Source organism: Ciconia boyciana, chromosome 2 (assembly GCF_034638445.1).
Source record: "Ciconia boyciana chromosome 2, ASM3463844v1, whole genome shotgun sequence".
Classification (NCBI taxonomy): Eukaryota; Metazoa; Chordata; class Aves; order Ciconiiformes; family Ciconiidae; genus Ciconia; species Ciconia boyciana.
The window spans coordinates 159,968,679-159,996,392 of NC_132935.1; the positions used below are offsets into that span (position 1 = coordinate 159,968,679).

Genomic DNA, 27,714 nt, shown 5'->3' on the forward strand with positions numbered 1-27,714 from the left:
GTTAATAGTCATAATGCTATTGGAGCTATCATCAATAATACAGGGATGGGTTTTAATCTTAAATTTTGCTAAAAATGTTCATTGCTTTATATTAGGAGCCACATGTAGCTCCATGCTTTTCTATGTGTAAGTCCTGTCTTTTCATTTTGCTATTAACAATTAAAGATTTTTGTTTAGCTCACAATGTATTTAAGCATAGGGTTCTTTTCTTTTGAGAATTGTATTTTCCCAGTAGTTCTTTAAATATTTTTAAAACTGAATGACAACAAAAAGGTCACAAAACTAATCTTTGTTTTCTAGATATTACAATCACTTTCAGCACCTACAAAAAGTTTAGAACAACAAGTAAATCATAGCCAACAGGGACATCCAAATGCGGTGCTGTTTAGTCAAGTGAAACTAACACCAGAGACACATTTATTACAGCAGTCACATCAAGCACAGCAACAACAGCACCATCCTCTTTTACACCTTCAACCTCAACAACTTATGCAGCTACAACAGCAACAGCAGCAACAACCCCAGATTTCCCAGCAGTCTTTCCAGCAGCAACAGCCTCATCAGTTTTCACAACAGCAACAGCAAGTTCATCAGCAGCACCAGTTCGCACAACAGCAGCTTCAGTTTCCACAGCAGCCGTTACATGCGCAACAGCAGCTACACCGACCTCAGCAACAGCTCCAATTCCAACAGCAGCATGCTTTGCAACAGCAACTTCATCAGTTGCAGCAGCAGCAGCTACAGCAGCAGCAATTGCAGCAGCTACAGCAACAGAATCTGCAACAACAACAGCTGCAACATCAGCAGCAGCAAATACAGCAGCAGCAATTGCAGCAGCAGCACTTACAGCGATTGCACCAACAGCATCAGCAACAGCAAATGCAGAATCAGGCAACACAACACTTAACTCAGACATCTCAAGCACTACAGCATCAAGTTGCAGCCCAGCAGCCACAACACCACCAGCAGCAACAACTGCAACAGCAGCCGCTTTTTGGACATGATCCAGCAGCGGAGAGTTAGTAATTATTGCATTCTGATCCTGGAAAAGAGTCGCTAATGACATGACATAATGTGGGTTAGAATATAAAAAAATAATGCTGTGTTTACAGTATGGGATTGTAAGACTTAGAAACGCCATTCATGGCTTGGCACCCGTTTTACTAATTTTTAGGCAACAGATTTAAATTATAACTAAGGATGATGCGGAAATCTGAAAAGCCTGAGAGCACTGAGAACTTTCTCTTTTCAAATATATACTTTATGCCACTAGCGTATAAATTACGCTATGAGAACAGTGTTGGTCTATGCATACCATAATTTTTTTAATTTCTTTTTTCCTTTGTAAGAAGGGAAAGGGGAAGCTTTCAAAGAGGATAACAACTGGAAAGACAGCTTAAATTTTGGAAATACTAGCACATTAATGAGGATTCAGTATCAGATAGAAAGTTGTCATACCTTGCTTTGAATTCTGTCCATGCTAGTAGAACTAGAAAGCTTTTTGATTGCTTTGATTCTTCATAGCTGATCTATGTAAGAGAGTGAGTTGTTGTCTTATGCTTTCCTTTTGGTGCTCCTTCCTTCTACCCCTTTAGCCCCCCTTCCTCCAGGAAAAAAACCACCCAGAACAAAAACAAACCCTGGGCTGAAGTGTGCCTTTAGATGTGGCTGTCAGCTTTGACATTTTGGATCCTACTTTTTCCAAGAAAGATTTACTTCAAAATTGAATGAAGTTTATAACCTGGTTAGGAAAGATTAGTGTAGAAAATATGTTCTGAGATGAACTCTTCAGACTTGTAAGTATTTAATTTCTTATTCTTTTATGTGCCAAACTATTCCAGTTCCAGAAGAGTATTTCCTACTGGGCTGTGTCTTTGCAATTGCCGATTACCCAGAACAGATGTCTGACAAACAGCTGTTAGCGACCTGGAAACGGGTAAGATTCTGCTGTATTTTTAAAAAATTATGGTAAGATAATGTCATAGTAACTAAATCCTAAAAGGAATGATTTGAAGTATTTCAGCACGGTTCACTTTTCTTTAGGCATCCTTTTGTGTAATGTTTGTGTTACAACCTAAAAAGCATTACTCAACTGCAGCTGACCAGAAAAAGTAATCAAAATGATTTAGATGTGCAACCTGGTTGAATTAGGTTCTTAGTCAGAACACTGGCTAAATAAGTTATAGCCTTAACTATTTCCCAACTATTTATGCTATTAATCAGGCAGCTGTAGTGCAGCAAACGTAATATTGCATTGCTCTCTATCTTTAACTTGATTGTATAAAAAGACTATTTTTTTGCATATAATTTTGGCATTTAGTAGCCTGTTGAGGCATCCACCTGAGTGAATAAGATGGAGGAATAGAGTGTTTCTATTTTTTGCCAACTTCTATTTTTCAGAAAAATCTGATTGTATCCTTTCCTAAATGAGAGGACTTTGATGTTCTTCAGAAACTTCTGATGGATTTTATAGTTGAATTTTCCCTACAATTTTGCATAATCAAGTAAGCTGTTGACATTTTTAACAGCACTTGTGTTTATTGCTGAGATAGAATTGAATAGTTCATGAAAAATTGTTTAGTAGTTATACTGCAAAAATAAAAAACATGAGAAGGGTTACTTTTGTTTATATATCTTTATTTGGTTTTTTAATTGATTCTAAAAAGAATAGACTTTTTGTAGCTCAGTGAAAAGGTGCATATTTAATTTTGTTTTCTCCATTATTTTTTTTTTTCCCCAAAATGTTTTTAAGCTAGATAACAAACCTTTTTTGGGGGGGTAACTCTTCAGTGAAATCACGCTAATGGTGGCAGTGTCCTAAAGGGTAGACTTTAATTTCAGACTGTTTCTTAGGGTAATTTTAAAATTGTTATATATATTAGAAGTTTTGGGTTTGTTCTGTTACCAGATCATTCAAGCACATGGTGGGACAGTGGACCCTACCCTTACAAGCAGATGTACACATCTTCTTTGTGAAAGCCAAGTCAGTAACATGTATGCTCAGGTAAGCAAACTAGTAACGTGTATTCATGCATGCTTTCATTTTATTACTGGAAAGGTAAGGCTTTTCAGTAGGTACTTCATGCTTTAGATTGTAGGTATAACATGAAAGTTTTTCATGACGTGCTTTTTTATGATTTGTGGTTTACGGTATAACAAATTTCCATAATGCATGTAGTAGATTTATTCCAGAGAACACTGAGGAAGATGCTATGAGAAGAAGGATCCTGAAAAAGTAGAGAAAAACAAACTATTAAAATTGATGCTTTGTATTGTAGAAAAAGTTTAAAATAAAGGTGTATTTTGATTTTTTTAAAAGCTGTTTATGCATGTATTCATAGGCTTTAAGAGAAAGGAAGAGATGTATTACAGCACATTGGCTGAACTCAATCTTGAAGAAGAAGAAAATGGTACCGCCTCATCGAGCCCTTCATTTTCCAGTGGCATTTCCACCAGGAGGAAAGCCATGCTCTCAACATGTAAGAAGCAGCTTACTTCTAACAAATGCATGGTTCATTACATGAGCAGTATTAAAACATAGCTAGAAAGTGCTTACTCAAAGCAAAATACACATTTCTTTTGTCTCGGAGGAAAAGCTTCTGTTAATCTTAAGGTCCTGTGTTGATGAGGTGCGTAGTACTGGGTGATTCAGAGTGCTTTGAAAGTCTTACGGTGTTCCAAGTGGTGAGGAGTAACACCTGTGTTTGTGAATTATTCTCTTAGAAACTGAGGTGCAAAGATTATGTGAGTTATACGTAGCAAGATGACAGGAATCCAAGCTGCGTAGTTTTTTACTAACAGCATGTCTAATGGTATACACTTCCTTTACCATACCCCAATATTTTGAGGGGATTTTTTGAGGGTTTTTCTTTTTCTGGGTCAATACCTAGCAAATATCAGAAAAGGAAGCCTGTGCTGTTAGTCGGAGAATAGGAGGTCACAGTTCCAGTAGCCTGTGCAATGAGGAGCAATGGGGAAGCTGAATTTTATGGGGTTGAAACATAAACTTGCAGTTGAATCGGATGCATCTTGAAATACTCTGTGCAACATAAAACAAGATGCCAAAGTATGTCTTGGCACTGGATTTCTTTGTGCTGGATGCAGCCATACGGGATGACAGCCTTGCTACTAGCCTGTTCTAAAAGGCATAAAAAGAAATACAGGTTTGGGAAAATAAGAGTATAATAATATGCATGTGAACACAGTGGTTAGTAGTAAATGTAATATGTAATGTAATAAATGTAGTTTATTATCAACAACAAAACTGCTGTTGCCTTTTCCTCCATTCTCTCCAAAAGGAGAGAATGGCAAAAATGAAAACTTGGCAAGACTAGGACAAGACTAAGGATAAGAACGGGAGAGGTGGAATTACACTTCACCACCTGTAATCAGCTGGCACAGTTTATTTGGCTTCATGGCAGGGTAGAGCAGAGCGTTCAGGAGATTTTTAAAAGTAGAGTAGGGCAAGGAAGTGTAAGCGTTTCTCTGTCTCCCTGAATATAAACAGCAGCAGAAGAAAGAGCTGATGTGTGAGAAGAAAACTAGCTGTGGGCTCTTTCATAGTAAAACTGTAGTTTTCTAAATGAGAAAAAGCTGATCAGCAGAATGAAAATGATTCTTCCTGAGTCAGAACTAGTGCTGGAAACCTGAAATGTTCATGTATAGACAAATCACTTTTAAATTGTACTTTGTGTTCTACAAGCCATGTTTTAATTAAGTGCCTATACTCCATGTTATGCGCCTATGCCACGTTAAGTGCCTATATGCCAGTTATGATACTATTTCATTGTAATGTAAAAAAGTTAGGAACAGAAAACTGTTTTCAACAGGAGTGTTTTGTAAGTACCATCTATGTTCAGTTATTTGTAACTGTCTCTTTCTATCTGCAGATAATCTCTGTGACAGGATTTGTTGATAGTGACAGAGATGACCTCAAACTAATGGCCTACCTAGCAGGTGCCAAATACACAGGCTATCTGTGTCGCAGCAATACAGTTCTCATCTGTAAAGAGTAAGTGGTTTATCTCCACGTTGCCTGTTGCCAGTTAGTGCTTTTCGTAACGTGAGGTGCTAATTACATCTCATTAGAAGAATGTTAATTTTAATAAATTTTGCGATTTGATAGCAATAAACTTAGTGATGTTGTTTCTTGAACTAAGTTACTGCACACTGTTACATGATAAATTTGGCCTTCTGAAGACAGGCAAAAGAAGAGACATTTCTAATTTCACTGTTTTACAATATTTTGTAAGTGATGCTGACTGTTATATCATGTCTCAGTAAAATATATATTTTTTTAAATAATTGTTTTAAAACGTTGAGAGAGGGAAAACTAAGTTAAATCCAGGTCTAACTTGATTCCATTGGGGCAGGAATACTCCCCTAATTGACTCGTTTTAGCACGTAAAGCAAAAGTATTTTTTCAGAGTATCTACTTTGTCACAGTTAAAATAGATAATAGGCCAACACAGAAATACTGGTATTTTAGGTTTATTATTAGAAACTGCTATTTGACCTGTTTTATTGAAATATGATATTTTTTTCTTCATCTCTGAACAATAAGGCCCAGTGGCTTGAAGTATGAGAAAGCTAAAGAGTGGAGAATACCGTGTGTAAATGCGCAATGGCTCTGTGACATACTGCTAGGAAATTTTGAAGCTTTACGGCAGATACAGCACAGTCGGTATACAGTATTCAGTCTTCAAGATCCACTTTCTCCTAGTCAACATCTAGTTCTAAACCTTTTGGGTAAGAGTTTCAGTCCCAAAATCCTGTTTTCTGTAGCATTTATATATGTACCTGTTTAATCAGTAGAAGCACATGTCTTCTGTTATAAATAACTTTGCAGTGGTTTCATTTTTGTTTTGTTCTTCATTTCCTAGATGCTTGGAGAGTCCCATTAAAGGTATCACCAGAACTTCTAATGGTATGTTGAATTATTGCATATATACAGCTATTTTTATAAGATTATACTTCAGTGTTTTTCATGTGTGAGCACGTGTGTATATGATGTGAGCGACATACCAGAGGGACTTACACAGACCTGACTGAATCTCCTGGCTGTACTTCTTGCTAGTGTTCTTCTATTTTATTTTGAGAAATCAGAAATAATGTTTTGCAGAACTAAGAACCTGCACTGAGATATACAAAATCAAGTTACTTCTGAGACATCTTGGCTAGTGCTTCACTCTTCAATTTTTACATCAGACCTTTAGAAAGGGCTTCATATTTTTTGAGTCAGTACCTAACACTATTTGAAAATCAGGCCACATAATGTTTTTTAAGGCAGAGCACTAAAAATCAGTAAGAATTTTGTTAGAATATTGACTAAATTTTAAATGGGATAGATAATGTAAATTAAGGGTAGAACTACTTTATATAATCTCTTTGAAATATTCTAAGAACTAAAACCATGGGCATATATACCATATCTTTTCTAATTTAAAATATATCTTGCTTTTAAAAGTGTAGTTGATAATCCTGGAAATAACAGCAGTGTAAATGAACAACAGTAAGGATACGTGTGCCTTAAAATAGATAGAAAACATTTAGTTTTTGTGGTGTAATGTTTTCTGTGAAACATGCAAAACATGAGACAGGTGTAAGAGCTGAGGTGGAAACTGCAACTTATCTTCTGAACTGTTTCCTTGTTCTGAATATGTAGAAAACTATTTCAGTTTTTGTATTGTAAATTCTCTTCCCATTTCAGATTTATACTTGATAACTGTTTTCACAGTGTCTGTCTTGATGTAGGTAAATCCCAATTTGAGCTAGTGAGCTTTCAGTTCATTTGTACAACAGATGACTGTCAGATAACATTTTATATTGCACAAAAACATTTTGCCGTATGTCTTGTGTTCTGGATCACTTCTTATCTCAGTTGTTTTGTATACTCTTCAGAAAAGAGGAGCTTAGTAACTGTCATAACTTAATTTGTACTAATACTTTAAATGGGGTCTGGGCACTATTTGTTGTTTTAATACCTTTCAGCTTTAGAAATAGCCACTACTATATCCCTGGGCATAAGTTTGAAATTTTCTTCTACTTATAGACCCCTGTGGAATTGTTTTGTGGGCCTGTAGGAAACTAATTTTTAGGAAATTAACTGCCTTTAAAAATTTGTGTACTTTGTATTTTCCTGAAGAAGTGGCAAAATACTAGTGGCAAAATAAAATCCTTGAAGAGGTTCAGTAGGCGCTATTAGTATTTAAAATAGCTTTTAACTAACTCACTTTTGGGTTTGTTACCACCACTCTTTGTGTCCACACTGCAGATGAGCTCATCTTAAAATCGGGCATGTGACTTTGTGTGACTCAGTCAGACCAGGTGGTGGTCCATGTTTTGTCTTATGTGGCAAATGGAGAGAACTTAGGGGTCAGAAAGCCTAATTTAGTACCTCCCTTTCTGTGTTTACTATATGGGGACCCTTCTTGCTCATGCGAAGTGAGAATCTTGTAACTTAGATCGAAAGGGACTTCTGGAGGTAATCTTGTCCAGCTCCCCTCAGGATGCCCACGTATGATTTGGTAATAGAAAATGCAGGGCATGCAGAAGTGTCAGGCAAGGTACTTCACTGCCTTCATAGCAGGTATTTCTATTTGTCTTGGGATTTAAAGTATGGGACCCTCTTTTGAGGACAGATGTGTGTCAGACAATGTTGATGCCATCTACCTTTTGCATTTTCATAGTTGAAACATCTATCAAAAAGTGAGCATGTGCGCTTTTCTTTCCAGCTGCTCTTACTAGTGATTGTCTAGCATAAAAATGCATGTCCCTGAGAGCAGGGAACAAACCCCTGTGGCCAGTTCCTCCCAAAGGACCATCCTCACAGCGAGGCTGGAATAATGCCGCCTATCTTTCTGGTCATGTGCCTCTACCATTTGTCATTAAATTTCAGGTGTAGATTTGAAGGTTAAAAAGGAATAGATGTCACATGCTCCTGCAAGTGAGAGCTGTGGTTTCAAGTTACTCAGGCCAGGGAGAGCCGAAAAGCTACATTTCTCTACTCCTGGGCAAATGCTCTAGTGGCTGATCTGGTACTGGGGAAACAGGAGTGTCTATCCAGTGAGTACCTGAGCATCCGCTGGAGTTTCTGTTTATGTAGCCAGGGAACTTGAGTGTTTAAAACACAGGTGCCAGTATTTTCTGTTGGTATTTAAGCATTTGGAAGAATATTATAGTCTTTGTGTATTTAACAAATGGACAGGTTTTTCAGTCTCTTTCTCATTTAATTATTTGGGATTTCCATTGATGATTACCAGCTTTATTTAAAGGAAAAAGAAGTCCCACAATATTTTATTTGGTGTTCACCTAAATGATTACATAACTTTATGGAGAAGCTTTGGTTAAATGCTCAGGTTTGCTTTTGACTCAGTTGTGTAAGCAATAGGTACCCCAGTATGCATTCAGTAGCATGTCTTTTTCATTTGTGTTTAAATTTCTTTAATATAGTCTCAGAATATCGGTGTATAGTTTTCGTCTTTCAGAATAGAAGTTGGTTTCCCTGCTCAATTCAGATACAAACATGTAGATGATCTAATTTCAGGGTGTGAGGTTGCCTTTGAAACCAAAGCAAAATGAATCCAGTCTTCAGCCACCTTCCAAAAGAGCAAGGTAAGAATAGCGAGCAATCAGTGCCAGTAGTCCTTAATTTACTTTTCTGCAGAAAAAGTTCCATCCTGTGCCCTGCGAATTTAAGTAACTAGCAATGTTTTTTGCATATTGCCAGCTACTCAACTGGCAGGAATAAAATAATAACTAGCGAGTGAAGTAGCAAGAGAGTTGGGAGAGAGAACAGGATAATATGTCCTGTTCTCAGCTTAGAAATTTTTTCTTCAGAAGAAGATTGATCCTGCCTAATTCTGTCATCTGAGTATTTCCATTGGTAAAAGTTGCAAGAATGTGCTTGTCTAGTTTTACAACAATAACAACACAACTTTGGGCCCAAACTTCAAGTTCTTCTCTATTTCATGTATTTTGTAGGATTGAAGACCTACCACCACCTACTAAAAAACTCACCCCGGAATTGACGCCAATGGTGCTCTTCACAGGGTTTGAACCTATGCAAGTTCAACAGTACATTAAGGTGACTTTCATGCTTATCTCCTGTGAACTACGTTGAAACATCTGATGACTTTTTTCTTGACATTAAATTTTTGCTACCTAAGACTTGATTGGCATACATCTAGTGGATAAAAACCCGTACTTACTGGGGCTGAGGTTAGAGTGTAGATTTATGTGAAATGAGTTTTACTTGGTAACTGTTCTGCTTTAGTTAACTGCTTCATACGTCTGCGCTACTTGTTTTTTCTTTCCATATGATTGTTTTAAAAAGCAAGAAAGCCCCTTCCACATTTGTTTTTAAATCAGCAAACTTCATGACCAAATTTAGGTGAGAAAAGTAGTGATGGTTGTACTGGATGAGACCCAAGATTCTTCTAGTGTAGTTGCTATCTGTAATGCCAAATGCTTCAAAGAAAGCTGATGACAAAGCTTATGGCAGGTGAGAGATAATAAGTTTCCATGGAGATTTTGTTCTGTTCCCTAATAATGCTGTCCCAAAACTTAACTCTAAATAATTTATAACGTTCTTTTAGCGGTATAAAAATCCAATAATTCCTTGAACCTTAGTAATTACTAAATATTTTTTTCAAAAGAACTTCTCATTTATGTTGTTTTTCACTTGTTGGCTGAGGTTTGAGGCACAGGGATCTTTTTAACTGCTGACCTCAGTAGTGCCTGAAAGATCCTGCTGCTGATGCCTGCTCCAGATAATCAAAAGTAAGTGAGGCCTAGTTTTGAGTCCGCTACGTCTTAGAAATATGCATCACTTTGGTGTGCTCAAAAATATCTACTATCTTCTTTATTATACCTAAACTTGTTTTTAAAGTAGTTGGACTTTGGAGTTTTTTTCCCTTGCAGTGTTTGCATTTGAAGCTTGATACTAAATATTTTGGAACATAAAATATTTTTTAGTATATCCTGTAAAGTTCCGATGTCAGCTCCTCATTTTCTGTCATGTTGGTACCGGGTTAATTATATGGAGAATCTATTTTGGTAACAGCTATGGCTCACAAATATAAAAAATGAACTTGAGCCTCAAGGCTTGTGAAGTTTTATCTAAACTTGGCAGTGATGATACCATCAAGACCTTTCAGAGTTTGGATACCTAGCTGAGGCTGGATACTTCTCGAGATGGAGGGGTAGTCTTTTTTCCTATATGCCCAAAGGGTTCCTTGAACATCAGAATGGAAATCTTGCAAGATCTGCGCTCATAGGTATACAGTGTTTGAGGTGAACATGTATTAACTGTGAAAATAACAGCCTTTGCCTTTGATAGGTGTGCAAGTGTACTATTTGCAATGTGTTTATACATACCCTGAAGGAAATAAATAGTAGAGAGGTTCAGTGTCATTGAATAATACTTTTGTGTATCATCTCTATGCAAACCATCAAAGTAAGCCAGCACAGTAAAGAGAAGTTTAAAACATTGTCCCTGTCTATCCTCCTTGTTCTTTCTTATCAGAGTAGTAGGGTACAGAGGGATGCCAGAGATCTTCTAGGGTTTCTAATACACACAGTAGCCTTCCTGCATTTGTGACTCCTGATGACTGATATAATAAAATCACCCTAGTATGTTCAATATTTATACTTAAATGTATTGGTAGGTTTTTTATTTGTACAAAATGCTTGTCAAAGTAAATCAGAAATCCATGGTGCATAGATACTAAAGTTGTCCAAATATTTTTTTCATTCTTTAAATTTTTATGTGAGGAAGCACTCTTTATTTGAAACTAACATCTATGGTAATTTGATATGCCTCACCAGTTGATTAGTTGTATTACTAATCCCTTCAGATAATGATTTGTATCTTAACTGACAAGATAGCAGCTGTGATGAATTAGTTCAGGTTTGGTAGTTTAAACCAAGGAAGAAAGGATAGTTGTGCAGTATCATGAAAAATACATGTGGAACTAGTGCTTTTAAAGAATACATGTTTTTCATGAGATGCTTTTCTTTTTGAAGAAAAGACTAGCAAAACTAAGATTACCGTAGCTACAGTGTATACTGTACTTTCTATAGAAAAGACCAAAATTATTAAATTTTCTGCTTACTTAAATTTAATAGCATGTTTAACTTAAAAAAAAGATTTTAATTTGTATCTTACAGTTATTTCCTTGCTTAAAAAAAACACAACCCAAACCCAAAAAACTGCAGAAGTGGAATGTAACTTTCAGTCTTGCCAGATGAAATTTATGTCTGGAAATACCTGGATTTTCAATGGCTGTAAATTCTGTCAAAATTAATCAGCTTTAGGAATGACTGTAGTACAGAAATCTGTATTTACTGTTTCATTAGGAGCTTAGTTTTATTTGATGGTGATGTTATGATTCTTCATTTTTTTTTCCTCCAATTTTTAAAGGACTATTCCCTTCTGATTTGTGTTTTGTACAACTTTCAGAAGCTGTATATCCTTGGAGGTGAAGTAGCAGAATCTGCCCAGAAATGCACCCATCTAATTGCCAGTAAAGTGACCCGAACTGTCAAGTTCCTGACAGCAATTTCTGTAGTCAAGCACATAGTAACTCCAGAGTGGTTAGAAGAGTGTTTCAAATGCCAGAAGTTTGTTGGTAAGTTAAACTAGTATCAACTTCTATAGTAAACATAAAGTTTGTTGATTTAAGTAGGTGAAGATGGCATGCATATTTAAATACTTTGTTGTTTTGACTTCTGACGTTAGTGTCTCTTGCCAGTTTTCTAAAGAGTTCAGTTTTGAAAGCAGAGATTTTAAGTCTACAGCAAGCCTGACTAGCCTAGTTCATAACTCATGTTATGTTTAGACAATTGTACTAGCAGCTAGGTTGTATTTCACTTGAGGTAGAAGGTTATGTTGGTATCGTTAAATAAAGCTGTCATAAGAAGAAATGATGTATTATTTTTTTAATTAAGTTCTCTTTCAGCAGAACATTTTGTTTCATTTAGTTTTCATCTGATTGAGTACAGTTTCTTTGCATTAAATTAACTAAAAAAAAAACTTTAAAAATTTGCTTTCAGGTGATTAAATGGTTGGATGTTAAGCATTGTATTTTTCTTGTATAGACATTTGCAGATTTTTACCTCTGGATACATTACTTTTTAAACCCCAAATGCTTTTGGTTTCAATAATTTTTCTAAAATACAAGTTGTAAAGCACTAAACCACTGTTGGAAATACATACAAAAATGCATTTGAATAATTAAAGTTAATTAGTCTAGTACTGTAACTGTGTTGGAAGATACCAACTTTGTGTTTATACTGCTTTTCTGTTGACAGCTGAAAATAACAAAATAGATGGTTTTGGTCTGTTTGACAAAGATGTTGGATCTGAAGAAAATCTTCTTAAAGGCTGATTATTTGTTTTATGATTGTTTTATGCTTTTTACATAATTTGTTTGTAAGGAGTAAATATATATCATTGCTGCATAACCATCACAAAGACTTAAATCTATGGATAATTAACCAATAAAGCAGCAAACATTTTTATAAATCTGGAGAAGGCAACTTGCTTGGTTCAGCATCAGTGAACTGAGAAATCAATCCGTTTGAAAGCTATTAGAAGGTAAAGAAGGTCTGGGGATTTAGAAGGATGACTGTTTTGACCTAGGACTTGAAGTGTTTTACTTGTCGCCTGAAATTCAGTAGATTTGTAGCTAATGGGCTGCCTTCACTTTTGTATGTAGTACAGTGATGGAGTATATGGCAGTTGCTTAGAAAAACTGTCCTACTGGTTTTCTTTATTTTATGGAAGAATACTAACACCATCTCTTGCAGGTTGTCAAAATTGTCCTTGGAAAGATCGATTTGTTCTCCATATAACATTTTTTTGTTCTTTAAACTTAGGTGTTTTGAATTAAATCTGATGTAGAAATATGTTTGACATAGCTTTTCATGGAAAGATGAAGTTAAGACTGAAATTCCATCCCTAATAAAAACTGAAAGATCAGCTGAATAACAAGACAAGGGAAACAGATGGAAAGTTTGCTCTGTTAAGGCTGTGTGAGGAGTTGAAGACAGTTTCTGGGCTCCCATAGGTTGTCACGGTGATTTGAACTTAAACTTAATAATTCTGCTCCTTTTTGTAGAGAATCAACAAATAAAAGTTTGCAAGTTCCTCCAATAAGTTAGAAAAAGGGACTTTATAGGACAGTGGTTGTTGCTAGATACACAAGTGTGAAATACACACACAGTTTTATTCTATGAGTAATGGTGGGTCATCCTTGTAAGGCGCCTAATAAAAGTCAGTATTATAATCATGTTAAAATTAGTGTTTGTTTACCATTTAGAGTCACTCTGCCACCAACATTTTCTGATCAGATTAGATCCTGGGTTATGTGGATGGTTTTGTCTTTCATGCGTTACATCATCAGTCTTTCTTTTTCAGATGAGCAGAACTTTGTGCTCAGAGATGCTGAAGCTGAGGTGCTATTCTGCTTTAGTTTAGAGGAGTCTCTAAAGAGAGCACAAGTAGCTCCACTGTTCAAGGTATGCAGTTTAAAAAGGCATTTAAATACTTGGAACTTTTCAACCTAATTTTTTCAGCATTGGGACCACAGCTTTTGTAGCCAAGGCCAAAAAAACAGACTAGCATATAGCATGAAGCATTTGTTATAAATTTGATTTTTTACTTTATGCCTACTTCCTGCCTAAGCATTGCTGGGATGGATCTAAGCCTGCTGAGTGACTGGATCCTGTAGATGTGAACAAAACATGCTCAGTATGTGCTCAGTATACTTAATGGTATTTGTTCCCTTACAAAATTTAGAACATTGCTTTGTTATTTGTAAAATGCCACTTACGGAAGGGACTTTTTTTTTTTTTTTAACACCAGCCTGGTAGTCAAAGCACTTGCCCATAAAAATGAGAGTCTTAGAGCAAGTTTGCACTTCAGCCTCAGGGAGCTGTGGTCTGATTCTCCTTGAAGGGTGCACTTAGCACCAGGCTGTTTGCGAGGATGGTGCAAGATGGTTTTCCTGCCTCCAGTTAAAATTATGTTACAGTGCAGAGAGGTATCCGAAGATCCAAGTTGCTAGAGATTCTTCAGCCTAACTGAATTTGAGATTCTTTATTGAGGCAAACCACCTAAAAAGGGTATTTTTACACCCTGTAATGAATAAGAATCTATGTCTTTTATTATAAAGTCTAAGTACTATATTTCACTGAGTTTTGCAGTCTAAATAGCAAGGTGGTTTTTTTATTCCTAACTGGTGAACAGAGATAATCTACTTTGTGATCTGATCACCTGTGTCAGTCTCAGTCAAGTAGTAGGATAGTTTTTGTCAGGAAGTAATAAATTGGCTATTAATTAAGAAGTTCTTTTGCAGTTGCAAAAATTAAAAGTTGAAAGTTCATCCCTGTGCTTGAAGAAGCAAGGAGCACTGTTGTTCTTATATGCCTTACCAAGCTGCAGTTACCTTTTCTTTTTTTTTTTTTTTTTTCTTTTGAATCATAGTTTAACCAGTGGTCATTTAAAGGTTTCCTGGTTGTTATTTTACAGATGTTGAAATAGGCACACCCAAGCTGTTCAAATTTATCAAAACTGTGGGTTTGCCCTTCCAGGGAAAACATCAGTGGTAATTAAAGACAACGCATCAGCTGACGAATTTGTTACCATAAGCTGTGAAATCTAACACCAGCTTACAAAGCCTGCCCCATGATTGTGTAAGAGAAGAGTCACATGATAATAAAACTTAATGTGTTGCAGAAATCAGTTAACAAAATAATGTTTTTTTCTTATTCTTTCTTTTCTCTTTTTAGGGAAAATATTTTTACATTACACCTGGAATTTGTCCCAGTCTTTCCACCATGAAAGCTATTGTGGAATGTGCAGGAGGAAAAGTATTATCTAAACAACCTTCTTTTCGAAAACTCATGGAGCATAAGCAGAATAAAGTGTGTAGAGTGTTATTTTCTAAAATTTACTGGTAATATCTTACTGTGTTATTCTGAGCTTACGATTAGTTTCTTTCATTTAGAGTTTGCCGGAGATAATCTTGATTTCCTGTGAAAATGACCTTCATTTATGTCGAGAGTATTTTGCAAGAGGCATAGGTATGTATAAGCTATCAATGTAATTTGAACAGTATAGCTGTTATTTTGATTTTTAAAAAAAATTATTATTATTATTTTACAAGTACAGACATCTTTTGAAGCTTTCAGATAATAATAGAGGAATACATGGTCTGTCCTGCAAACCATGGAGAAATCTGAGCCAGCTGTTTGCTAGGTATTTCTAATAGAGGTAATTTATAGCCAGGTCACCGTAAATCTGGAAGGGTAGGCTTGAACCTGGGGCTTCAGTCCTGCGTGAGGCAAGATTACTGTCTCAGTATTCATCAAGTTAGTTAAAGATTTGGGGTTTTTCACTTTAGGTATTTTTACTTCAGTGTAGAACGCCAAGACATGCTGTATTTATTAAGAAAGACATGCACGGGGAAGTCTAGTATTTGCGGAGTGAAGTGTGTGATGGTTAACAATAGGGCCCTGGTAGTGGTGGGGCAATACTCCCTTACGCCTTTGTGTGTCGAGCAGAAAGGTACAGAATGGCCCCTTCTGACGCACATGCAGAACAAGGAAGAATGTCCTTGTAGGGTGTAAACTGTATGCATGTTTTTGATATTTTCAGATGTCCACAATGCTGAGTTTGTCCTGACTGGGGTTCTTACTCAAACACTGGATTATGAATCATATCCTTTTTGTATAAAGGCTGTCCACTGCTTTGGGAATTGTGATTTACCAGAAGTTTTTTTTAATTAGGAACTAATTATAAATAATTTTTTAGGATGTGTAATGTTACCTGATAGGAGGGTAGTTTAACACCCAGAAACCTGGCTTAAATTCAAAGTGGAATTACTTTTTGATAGGAAATACTTCCGTGGCGGTGGGAGGCAGGGTTGTCAGAACGTAACAGTAGTAGAATATTAAGCAACAGGGGAAAAAATTTGTCACTAAGGAAAAGTATTTGTCACGAGTTGCTTGCAGATGAGGAAGATAGCTTTTTACTGAACAAGATTATAAACCCTGTTTGATAAATGCAGTGGAGGGACCAGTAAGGGTTCTGTGTCTTTATGCATGTGTTTTATATAAGTTCTATTTTGCAGTCATTTCTGAAAGTTGTTCTTTCTTAACAAACATACATATAAATTTACTTGATGGATAGTAAAATGCCTTACTGCTTCGGAATCCTTGGAGCATTAAATCTAGCTGTTCAGCCATTGTACAAAGCAACTAAAACTTCCTGTGGATGCTGTTTTCCAGCTGTTTTCCTAGGGATGATGAGCAGTTTAAAGCAGGAAAGCAAAAATAAACTGCATCTTTTTTAGGATGTGTAACTTTATTATGCTGAAACATAATTTACTATGTTTTGTATTATACTACCATTTTAAAAGAGCCCACTTTAGCTATCATGATCAGCCCGTTTTTAAACATTTTAACGTAAATGATGGTACTTCAGCCAAAAGTGTAATTTGGATGTAAAAATAAAAGGGCTTGCTATCTATTAAATTATGGATGTTGAAGATGAAAATGTTTTGTACTTTATTTTTATTTCTTATACTCTATTTTCTTTTATATTGATATTTTGCCCATATTTTAAATAAATGTACTTTTAAATGTTTTACTCTATATTTTAGTGGTGGTTCATTTTTTTGAATACTGTGCAGCAATGGCACTCTGGTAAGAGTAAATTACTCAAATCTTTTTCCAAGCAATGTAAAATTATTTTAAGCTTATTTTACCAGGTATGTTTTAATATATGAAATCCCAGTGCTTTAAAGGGAGATCGTTGTAAATGTATATATGTGTTTTTACTGCAACAAAGAAATAGCTTGAAGGAAGGAGAAACTATAAACCCACATATTATGCTGTTGTGATAACTTTTGTTTGTATAGTGAGTTTTACTAAATAAATATTAAAAACCAGTCTCCCAATTCTATATTCAGTTGTGTTTCCTAATACACACACAGTTCTAATAATCTGACCTTACCATTTTTATCAGTTTAGATTCTAGTAGATGAAAAAGTCATCCTAAAAGCATTTATTCTTTGATCAGCAAGTCATTAAACTCTGGTTGGGGATTGCAGTTATTTACCTCTTTGTACAGCATCAAGTGTATTCTAGCACCTTGTGAACCATTCACAGAAAGATTCAAAATACAGGATTAAAAAATACTTTAAACAATAGCTTATCACGCCTTTTTTTTTTTCCCCAAACCTTTTGTAGTTTTATGCAGAACCATTTTACAGAGAAGCTTTTACAAATACAGTATCATTGAACTGAGGTAAGCTGCTATTTTTAGCTTATGCAAAGCTTTCTACAGAGAAATTACTAATTTCAAATATTTCTTTTGTGCTATGGCTTAAAATGTAAATCCACCTGATACTTGACCACTATTTCTGTTGCCTTTCTTCTCATGCCTCAGTTCAACAAAGTGCTTAAGCAAATGACAAATTCAAGCTGTAAGAGCATAGTGGGAGTAAATTTCAAGATGAGTGAAGTCCCACGGAGGTCAGTATTGTGCCCGTTACCTGTTACTGCTGGCTCTGGGTTCCTCAGCTATCCTGATTTACTCCTGTATTTGGTGTTTCTATTGTCAGTAATAAGGGGCTACATGATGATAACAAGAATGGTAAAATTTCTATCAGCGTGACTTTTGGTAAGGTGTCAAAATGTAGTAAATGGGTATGTTATACTTTGGCTCAAGATGGTTTTAGGTGCATTGGAGGTTAAAAAGGTATGGTACAGGGTGGGAGAAAATGGTACTTTTCCCCAAATGCCATTTACTTGTAACAGCAGTTACATGATTTTTCTTACTGTGATGTTCAGCTCTCCATAATACAGTTTCCTCTTCATTATGAGATAGATTAAGAAAAAGTCTTTAATGTGGAGACCTAAGGTTGGAAGCTGATGACATGATTTTGTGCTTTAACTTCTAAAAATAGCAAAAAAAGAAGGAGGGACTGCAGTGGGAGTTAATTGTTGGCTGATGAGTTGTGCAAATGACTTAAATTGTTCAGACATGTAGACCTGGCAAGTCTGGTCTCCCTTTACTGTCAATGGAGGGAGAGAGTATCTTTAAAACCTGACTTAGTTAAAGACCCCTGCAGAGAGCGCTTCTCTTAACAGTTTAGCAAACTAATTTAGTTATCTACATCTTTAGAACAGAAAATAGGTGAGATGAATCCCACCCTAAAGAACTTCAGTAATGCATTGCATAAATACTATTTTTTTAATGGAGAAAAAAGTATGCTTTTTTTTTCCCTTCAAATACACTTCAGAATGTGTAATACTGAAATCATCTAAATCTGTGTTAATCTCCGTATGGCTTGAGACTTTCTTCATTATACTAGTTACCAGGATGCAGAAAGTTTTTGGATGCCTTTTCCTTTAAAACAAATATCAGCTGTTGTAGCTTTTGGACTTTTGAAAATGTTGTGATACACAAAACTTCTTAACTTGAATAAATGCTTTTACCTGTCATGCATTCAGCATATCTTCTGTATGCCTTACAAACGGTGAATTGCTGTATCAAATGTAACCGCTGGTTTCAAAAAGAGATACACGCATATAATGAGTCAGTGGCACTGTTAACTGTGCATGAAATCAAACACAAAGCATATGAATTTGCAGGACTGGGTTCTAGAAGCTAACAAGACCTGCTAAAACAGCTTTCTGCAGAATAAAACTTAATGCTAAGGGAGGAGAGGCAGAGAGAAACCAGGTTTGAATGTGTTAGCAGGTTCTGCCTCAGCAACATAAACTGCTAGACTTGACAATGCATTTATGCCTCAATAAGAGTTCTCACCTTTTTTAGGATTAACTTCTTCCATGTTTTCCACAACCAAGCAGTGCTGAGGATATGTAACACCTTTGCCAAAGACTACTAGAGTTAAGAGACATGTGAATGCAATAGCATCTGAAAGGTAAATTTCCTTATGAAAACTATCCAAAATGCTGTCAGATATTGCATAGAGAAGCTTGAAGAAAACTGAATGCAATCATGGAACAAATGAACCCTGTGGGAAACGTGAGTGGTAATGCATCTGTTTCATCATCAGTGGAGACAGTGTGTTTATTTAGCCAACATACAAGTATGACTGATTTGATTAACCTTTCAATTAGAGTAAAAAACAGAACCTGCCAAGAAATAGTCTTTCAAGAACCACAGGAGCTGTCCAGAGCCAACTGGCTTGCACAGATGTTACTGTGTGTGTGATTAGTGATAGAGAAAGGGTTTGATGAAGTATGCCGATACTCGATTGCTGTTATGAACATGCTTTTTCTTTAGTGGAAGGTTATAATACTTAAGTGTCTATTTGATCCTGTCTCCTGTACTCAAAAAAAAAAAAAACCAAAAACCAAACCCTTTCATGTCGTTTTGTTGCTTGCAGAAGCATTAGGTCCATAATATAAGCTTGTGTTCTTTGTAGAAAATCTGTCCCGATACAGCAGTTATTTAAAGATAAATATACAATATGTCTGTAATAGCGGAGACATTCCATCAGTTAGGGATCTGCTGGAAGTCAGGGAGACATGGTCTCCACTCATTACCTTGCAGCTTGCTTTGCCATGAGTCATAAAGCAAATTGTGGAACAGAATTGTAGAAGTGCATCTGGAAGAGACCTCTGGAGGTCCAGTCAAGTTTTCGGTATCTCGAAGGACAGAGATACCACAACTTCTGTGGGCATCCTGTTTCTGTATTTTGCTGCCCTCAAGGTAATAAATAAGCCATCCTCATATCTAATCAGAATGTCCATTGTTCCACAAGTGGCTGTTGACTCTAGTTTCAATCCCCATGCACCTCCAAGACGAGTCTGGCTCTTGTCTTCTTTATACCCTCCTGGTAGGTAGTTGTAGACAGCAGTAAGACCTTCTGTTCTTAAGGCTGAGCACACTCAGCTCTCAGCCTCTCCTTGTGCATTGCATACTTACACCCCCTAATCATCTTGATGGTCTTCTGCTGGACTTGCTCCAGTAGGTCGTTGTCTTACTGTATGGGGGGGCCCAAAACTGTGAAAAGAGAAAAAAGGTACTGGGTACCTTGGCCTTTTTCATGTCTTTCATCACACTGAGCAGCAGACTTTCCTTTTTCTTTCTTTTCCTTTCTTTTTTGCTGCTGATGTATTTACAGAAGCCTTTCATGCTGCCTTTCACATCTCTTGCTAGTTTCAACTTGGGCTGAGCTACTCCTGAATAAAAAATCAACTGCGCAGTTCACGATGTGTAAAACATCTGAGTGGAGCAGATAAGCACTAGAATGGATGTGTTTAGGAAGGTTGTGCAACTTTAATCTTTACACAGCTCTACTATTAAAAATTCATCAAACGTTTTCTAAGCGCAGTTTAGTTAGTTTGCCCTACCTCAAGGCAAAAGGGTAGACAAGACGACAGCTCTGTTGATGTTTATATATTTTATGTTTAAATATCATGATGCCTTACAGGGTCCTAGGAGGTTACATAGACTAATGTATGTTAGGTAAGAATTACCCTGGAAATTAAGATTGAGAGAAATTTGCACTGGGAGTGGTGAAGCAGGGAATAAAAGCTAGGGTAGCTATATCCATAGTTCACATCTTGACAGCCAGTCAAAGCCTGTTCCCTCTCCCCTTTCTTCTGCCTGTCCTATGCTGCTCGCAGGAAGAATAAAGAAATACCAAAACAGCGGAGCTAAGGAATGGCAACAGAAGAAAGAGAGCACACAAATGAAACAAGGAAAGAGACTCACAGGCTGACCCCTCAAAGAACAAACTTTTGCAAATTACTCCAAGGTTTAATAGGGGTAAGTTTTCCTAGAATTTCTATGGAACAGCAGTAATGAATACAAAAAAATGTTAATAAGGAAGTTGCAGATGTGTTTCGTTTTACCTGCAGGGCTGTGAGATTGAGAGTGACTATCTCCAAAATGGTATCTTTTGCTAGAATTCATTCTGCAGGAAGGACTGTAGGTTACAGGCACTTCCTTCTTGTTCCTTTTTTAATCTTCAGAATCTGTGCTAATGTTTAAGAAAAAATACTTTTCTAGTTGTTACGGTTCTCAAATGTCTCTGAGCCTGGCTAGTGCTGTGGCATGTATTGGGCCATGGACCAGCATTTCTGACACAAGCAGTACCTACCCAACCCGTTTCATTCTGATGCTAATGATGATGCTTCCACTGTCAACATCGTGAGCTTGCTGCCCATCCAGGCTCTTCGGAAGAGGGAATACGATCTGTGTACTGGCTGTTCAGTGCGGAGCACGTTACACTACCACTAGGCAGGTGGGTTAGGAAAGTGCCTTCCTTTTCTTAAAAAAGCAATCCAGTGTCTCTTTGAAATGCAACAGGCCCCTCTCAAGGGAAAGGCATGCTTGAAAAGCTTCCTCAGTGGGATATAGGAGCTTTCCCTGGAGGAAGCCAAGTGGAGAGCTACTGTCTAAGCCCTTGGGAGATGCTTGGAGCTCTGCCAAGGGAATTTTAACTTACAGAGTACGTATGCAGACAATTGTGAAGAGTGAGTGACGCTTGGAAAAATATTCCCACCCTTATCAATATGGTACATTTCTTTGATCCTCGAGCAGTGTTCCGTCAGAAGGACACCAGGCTATGTCTGCCAGGGAGAAAGCATGGTAGTCAGGGGGCACAACAGATCAGACACAGCTTTGAATGGGCCTGCCTGGGATGTTTCCTCATAACAAGCCATGCCAAAAAGAAAAAACAACCCTATTTTAAGCTTTAGAGGTCAAATTTTACTAACATGTCAACTAAAACACTTTTAAATGAAGCAGCTACATCAAAGAGAACGGAGATGAAACAAAGGTTTCCCTCCCTGCTCTCTGTGGCTTTAAAGGACTGATCCTCGCTTGATTTCATTCAACTCGGGGTGTTGGGGTTGTGGGAAATTGCACAGTCCTTTCTGTTTCTTTCCAGGTGCTGAAAATATCTTACTAAGTAATGATGCCTCCTCACTGTTTTCATGGCTTTTGGAATTTGACATTTAAATTTGATAAACTTGCAGCTTTTTATGGACAACAACTATGTCCTACAATCCCTGCCTGCTGTACAAAGAGACTTTGTGAGAGAAGATAAAGAAATGGCTTTGTCAGAAAAGATCTGTATTTCAGCTACATTTGGGAAGTCAAGGTTGATCCATGGGGCCCAAAACAACTGGAGCCCATCAGCCTTCCAGAGGCCAGGCTGGAGCAGAGACAGGAAGAGGAGCTCAGTGCTATACCGGCCAAGAGACCAGGCGAAGGCAGTTAGTCTTCGCAGGAAGAACCATCTGAAGAAAAATACATGAGTGTTTCAAACCTGCTCAGACTTGTCTGTGTTCTGTTAAAGCAATAAATAAAATATTTTCAAAGGAGAAAAAGGGGAGAGAAGAGTTTGATTTCTTTCACCTGATGATGGTGGCTTCTAGCCCTGCATGGAGAGAGGCAGAGTGGAGCCACTAGGCCAGCTTGGAGGAAGGTCTGAATTGCAGATGAGTCAGGAGGGGTTAAAAACTTAGAGAGCACTGGCTGGGCTGGGGTTACTGCTGGCATGCGTGCTCCAAGGCCCTGACAGAGGTGAAGTAAACCAGCTTCATTTTGACTGCAGTGGAGTTTTGCTGTCTCACCTTTGTAAAGTGCATCCATAGACCCCTTCTGTGGTAACTCACTCCAGTGTTCAAACCTGGATATTGCTGTAGCTACAGAAATGTACAGTTGAGTGCATTTTTGTGCTCTAAGCCCAGCTGGAGGGGAGCCTGCGGGAGGGACCCTGCAGACATGACTGAAATGCATTGGGAGGAAAAGAGAGGAATCAAAACACAGACATACTCTTCCTTTTCTAGCATCCTTTAGCTGAGAGGCTTGACGGTTACAGCTCACATCACCTAAGGGGAGAACTCAGAGGAGCTGCGGTCGAGGCATATTTAAGTCACCTCTTCAGCAGAGTTTCAAACACAGCAAACCCATCTTTCCTATTTCTGACTGCCTGGACTGAATGAGAATGAGACTTCCATCTCCCTCGCAATACCAGCATCTTTCTGGTATCTGTTTCTCATGCAGTGTGTTTTTCAGCCCATGCTTCTACCCGCTCATTTCATGCTGCTTTCGCCCCGGCTCCTCCTTTTCCCTCTCTGTCCAGAGAAGGCAGCAATGGCCATGTGTTCGACCTTCCAGACTCACTAGCTCTTGCTGGGCTGAAGACTGCTTTACCTGGCCTCCCTAATCCCACCATCTTTCTGACAGCCCAGCGCAGTATATAAACCATTCAGGATATTAAAAATGCTACTGAGAGCATTAGAAGTAATATATTTTGTGTCCTCAGTCTCTAAACCCTCCAGGTTGGTGTCTGCAATGTGAGCAGCAGCTCTCATTTCCTCCTGTGCTCTTTGACTTGTCTGTTCCTCTCATGAGTGCGGGGTCATAGCATTGCTCCGGAGAGGAAATCAAGCAGTTTGCTCACTAGTGAGTTCCCCAGAGTTTCTTTGCAATTAACGTCCCAATGTGTCTGGTTTATAGAGCCTTTCCCTCTCGGTCAGCAGTGACTGATACGGCTTCATTTCCTCTCCTACCATACCAAGAAGTTTTTTATTGCAAACTGCAAATCTACTTCCGTGGAACAGACAATATAATAAAGTCTAGTTATTAAAAGAATTATCTCTCTTGATCTTGGAGACAGAAGTTAGGTAGAAGAAAACATTTGTAAACCACTCTGATTTGTTTTGCCATAAGGTACTGAAATACCTGAAATGCAAATTGATCACATGCAAGCTCTATCAAATATCCATTCATTTACATTTGTGGTGAAATGTCAATATTAACAAACCCTTGGAAGCACTGTTACAGCTGTGATGACCCAGAAATACTAGAAAAAGCTTTACAAGGAGGGCAAGTATCTCTTTCTAGGGTAGCTGATATGGATGATCAAAGTGGCCAAGCTCTGGATCATGTGTGCACCTGGAGAAAGGCTTTTGTGATTGAAAACTCTTCTATTTTATCGGGTGATATCATCTAATTAAGTGAAAGACATCATCCCTCCCAACACACGTGCTCACCGATGTCAGTGAGCTGGGCTATGTGAACCCCTGGGAGCATCAGTCACTCGTGAGCAATACGACAGCAAGAGAACAGAACCTGCCCATGGGCTGGAGCTGCGGTGCTTCTCTCTGCAGATCATTTCAAATGATAAACTATGTACAGAGCCATTATAAAACCTATTTTCACATGCATGTGAGACCCAGGGACTTTCTAAGAACCAAGAAAGGTATAAGGGCTAAATGAAATATTGAGCTCAATAGTTGGGTCAAGGAGATGAAGGGACTGCAAGACATGTGACAATACATGCTGGGATGGCTCCGAAGAACTGAGTCACTGGTCGTCAGCCCGAAGCTGGAACAGCTGAGCATCCTGTGGACGCATAGTACTACCATGCTTGCTTTGAAAGAGAGGCAGGGATAATACCAAGCAAGAGGGGAAACTTCGTGCTAGTGCCTCCGAGCAATGAAGGAAAATGTACCCTGCCCCCCCAAAAGGTGTGTGCAGGGGATTTGGTGAGGCTAGGAGCCTCTGGGAGCTGACAGATTAGTAAATTATTCCATTTAAATTGAAGTGTTTTGCAAGAAGCCGCCAATTTTGATGAAACTAGTTTGGGACTTCTTGACTAGGAAAACAAAATGAATTATTAAAGTATCAACTAATAAAGTAATTGGAATGAAACTAATTGAGAAAACAAAGCAGAAACAAAACATTTTATACCACTGTAATCAAACCTGCTCAATGCAGGGAAACTGAAATGGGAATTCACATTTCCAGTTTTGCAGCAGCATCGCTTGATAACTGCCGAAATGGTGCAGAAGTCTTGCAGTTTATCCAAATTCTGAGCATATAAGGAGAAAAACTTTTCAAGTTTATTTTTTCCTCAAGCACCGCACTAGGCGTAACTGCTAACTACCAGCTACTTCTTGTAGCACCTCTAACGAAATTGCTAGCACGACATCATGCAGCACTTCAGGTTAGTTCAGTCGTTTATTTAGGTGACCTAACTGATGTTGTCAATTGTTTAACCTTCACTTACACAGACCTTTAGAAATTCATCACCCACCCTCCACATACAAGCTGCAGACAGCCTTGCTAGCCCCTACCCAGTGAAGGTGAAGTTTCCGTCTTAAGCATCCTCTGTGTGAATGGGCTAAGAAAAAGGAGGGGCAGAAGTATATGGAGAGGTGTGTCCTTCGAAGGACTGTCAGGAAAATTACAGCTTTGATAGCACCATCCTATAAACTTAAAAAGCACAGTGTGGGAAATATAAAGGCAGAAACCGAGCTCTTTTTCTACCTATAAAGAATTTAATTCCATTTCTTCCCCTCTGAAAAACACCTTTACAAAAACCTAACTTGCACTGGGTTATATTTTATAGTGGAAAAAACATGATTCCTGGTTATCAAATTCAGAAATGACAAAGGAGGTTTAAGGAGCTGTTGCACTCAGTGCTACTTTGCTTTGCTTCTTTCTGCAGATGGTCTGTTTTGCTTTGCCGTGGTGAATACGTCTCCCTCGATTTTTAGCAATGCAATATACCCCTTTGTGTCATTAAAAGAGAATTTAATAGGTCAGCAAAGACTGAATTGCTCTCCCTGGGCTTTGCCCTTTAGCTGCTGAATCCAGTGAAGAAAGTCCAGGTAACTTCAGTCCCCGGGGAATGAAAACATGTGTTTAACATGAAGTGTGGAAGTAGCTGTACTGACCTCTCTTGCGATTATCACCAAATTTAAACCCACATCGAAAGCACCGAGGCCGAAGATAACCAAGTACCAGATGGACAGCCTACCAATGAGCAACACAGACAGAACCACGGACATCTAGTGCCACCCTCCTGCATAACACTGCTTGATCCTTCCCATTAGTGTTACCCAGCATGGCAATTTTCTTCCAAAATGTGTGTTTTGTGGCTGCAAACACGCAGAGCCAGACCTCTGGTTGCATTGCTGACTTGTCTCTTGCAGGTCTGCGCTTTGCCAGTTTGCAGTGAATCCCAATTCCAGCATGGATGAAAACCCATAATAATAACTCAGCAGCATTAAAAAAAGAGTAATAATCCCTCCTTCACTTCTTCTGCCTGTAAACCACACAGAATATGCAACTTGCTTTGATACAACAGTGAATCTGTGTGACAGTGCTAGTTATTGTGTCTGCACAGAAGAAAATACTGATAGCCTTTACAGTGCGATCTGTTGCCGTGTGCTGTTCGTTCAGTCCTGGCCGAGTGTTTGTCACCTGTCCTCTTCCAGACGTAGGTCAAGACACATTCCTGGTGTCTGAAAAGTTCTGCGCTGTCATCCATCACCCGCAGCTTCAGCCTCTTTGAGTGATAAATTACCAGTTAACGCATGTGGCAGAGGTTTCCATTGTAATTATTACTTACAGCTCCTCAACGTGCTGTTCCTCCTACACAAATAGTTGCTGCCAGGCCCTTTTAAAAACAGGTGACAATAGAGGCAAGACAGTGTCACAGAGTAGATGTTACAGGCACACCAGCGTGCTGCTTTCTCAGCAAAACTGTCTGCAGTTTCAGGGTCCTGTGACTTGTAACAGGAAAAAGAGGATCATTTGTGCTCTGTGGTCACAGCAAGGGCAGGGATGCTCCCTTCTGGAAGGAGGAAGGGAATGGCAGCGTGTCTGTCTGCAATCTGTCACCTACGTCCCACCTCTCCGCCTAGCTGTGCTCTTCATGTTTGACTTGGTGCTGCTTGGGCAGAAGCATGGCCAAACCCTCAGCTTTAAAGACAGCACTGAATGCAAGAGGGTTTTTCTTCAGGATGGCATGGAAAAAAGTGCTTGGAGGGACCAGACTGAGTAGTGGAGTCTTGCTCTGGCACGGCTGTAACGAGCCTGTTAATGCCAGTTTATTTTGTTTGTTGATTTTCTTGGGCTCTGCAGCCTGGCAGAACACTGTGTTCCTGATGTTCGCCTCCTGCTTCACCTTCTAAAGGTGAAAGCTGGGGAGAAGCAAGCCATTCACAGACAGTTTTATTAACTGAGATTTATTGTTTATATATCCATCATCACAACAACTTTAAGTGTGTGATCTTTGCTGGACACAAATGTCCCTCCTGTAAGAATATATTTAGTAATATCTAATGCTCTATATTTAACTCTAATGGGCTGCTGAGACATTTGTACTCTGAGTCTCCCAAAGACACATCCTTGTATCTCATGTTTGAATTCACCTGCCATATAGCTCTTGAGCACAAAGCCATGACCTTAGTGATGGAAAAAGTCGTTGTAAAGTTCATCTGGACCCTCCTGTCCACTCTGTTGGTCTGGCAGCATCATGCAGAAGGGGTTGTCTGTGCAAGGACCATCTGAAATTATGTGAAATTATGTGTTCACTTGAGTGACGTGAACACCAACACTCAGTATCGCCACTCCAGAGGGCTTAGGATCCAGAGGCTGATTTGAGATTTAGGACATTTAAAACATATATTTCCATCTAATTTGGGGGGGTTTAAACTTTAAGCATATTTTCAAGCTTTTCTCATTAGTTACAGGGTTAGAAACATGCTTTTAAATAGGGAATTGGATAACTAAGGGGTTTGTGTTATTCTTAGGATCATAGAATGTTTTGGGTTGGAAGGACCTTTAAAGACCATCTAGTTCCAACTCCCCTGCCATGGGCAGGGACATCTTTCACTAGATCAGGTTGCTCAAAGCCCCATCCA

The 27,714-nt window shown here is 38.2% G+C and overlaps 1 protein-coding gene across 1 annotated transcript in view; it reads left to right on the forward strand.

Moving 5' to 3' along the window:
• PAXIP1 (PAX interacting protein 1) overlaps positions 1–17,288 on the forward strand; it is a 38,522-nt gene extending 21,234 nt beyond the window's left edge. Inside the window, exons 7-21 of the mRNA XM_072854722.1 lie at positions 301–1,018; positions 1,842–1,936; positions 2,909–3,004; positions 3,342–3,479; positions 4,890–5,011; positions 5,564–5,748; positions 5,883–5,926; positions 8,546–8,613; positions 8,983–9,085; positions 11,462–11,630; positions 13,421–13,521; positions 14,794–14,928; positions 15,012–15,087; positions 15,662–15,721; positions 16,172–17,288. Of these exons, the coding sequence (XP_072710823.1) occupies positions 301–1,018; positions 1,842–1,936; positions 2,909–3,004; positions 3,342–3,479; positions 4,890–5,011; positions 5,564–5,748; positions 5,883–5,926; positions 8,546–8,613; positions 8,983–9,085; positions 11,462–11,630; positions 13,421–13,521; positions 14,794–14,928; positions 15,012–15,087; positions 15,662–15,721; positions 16,172–16,188 (2,127 nt within the window). The 3' untranslated portion in view covers positions 16,189–17,288. The remainder of the gene's footprint in view (positions 1–300; positions 1,019–1,841; positions 1,937–2,908; positions 3,005–3,341; positions 3,480–4,889; positions 5,012–5,563; positions 5,749–5,882; positions 5,927–8,545; positions 8,614–8,982; positions 9,086–11,461; positions 11,631–13,420; positions 13,522–14,793; positions 14,929–15,011; positions 15,088–15,661; positions 15,722–16,171) is intronic.
• The last annotated feature ends 10,426 nt before the right edge of the window (positions 17,289–27,714 follow it).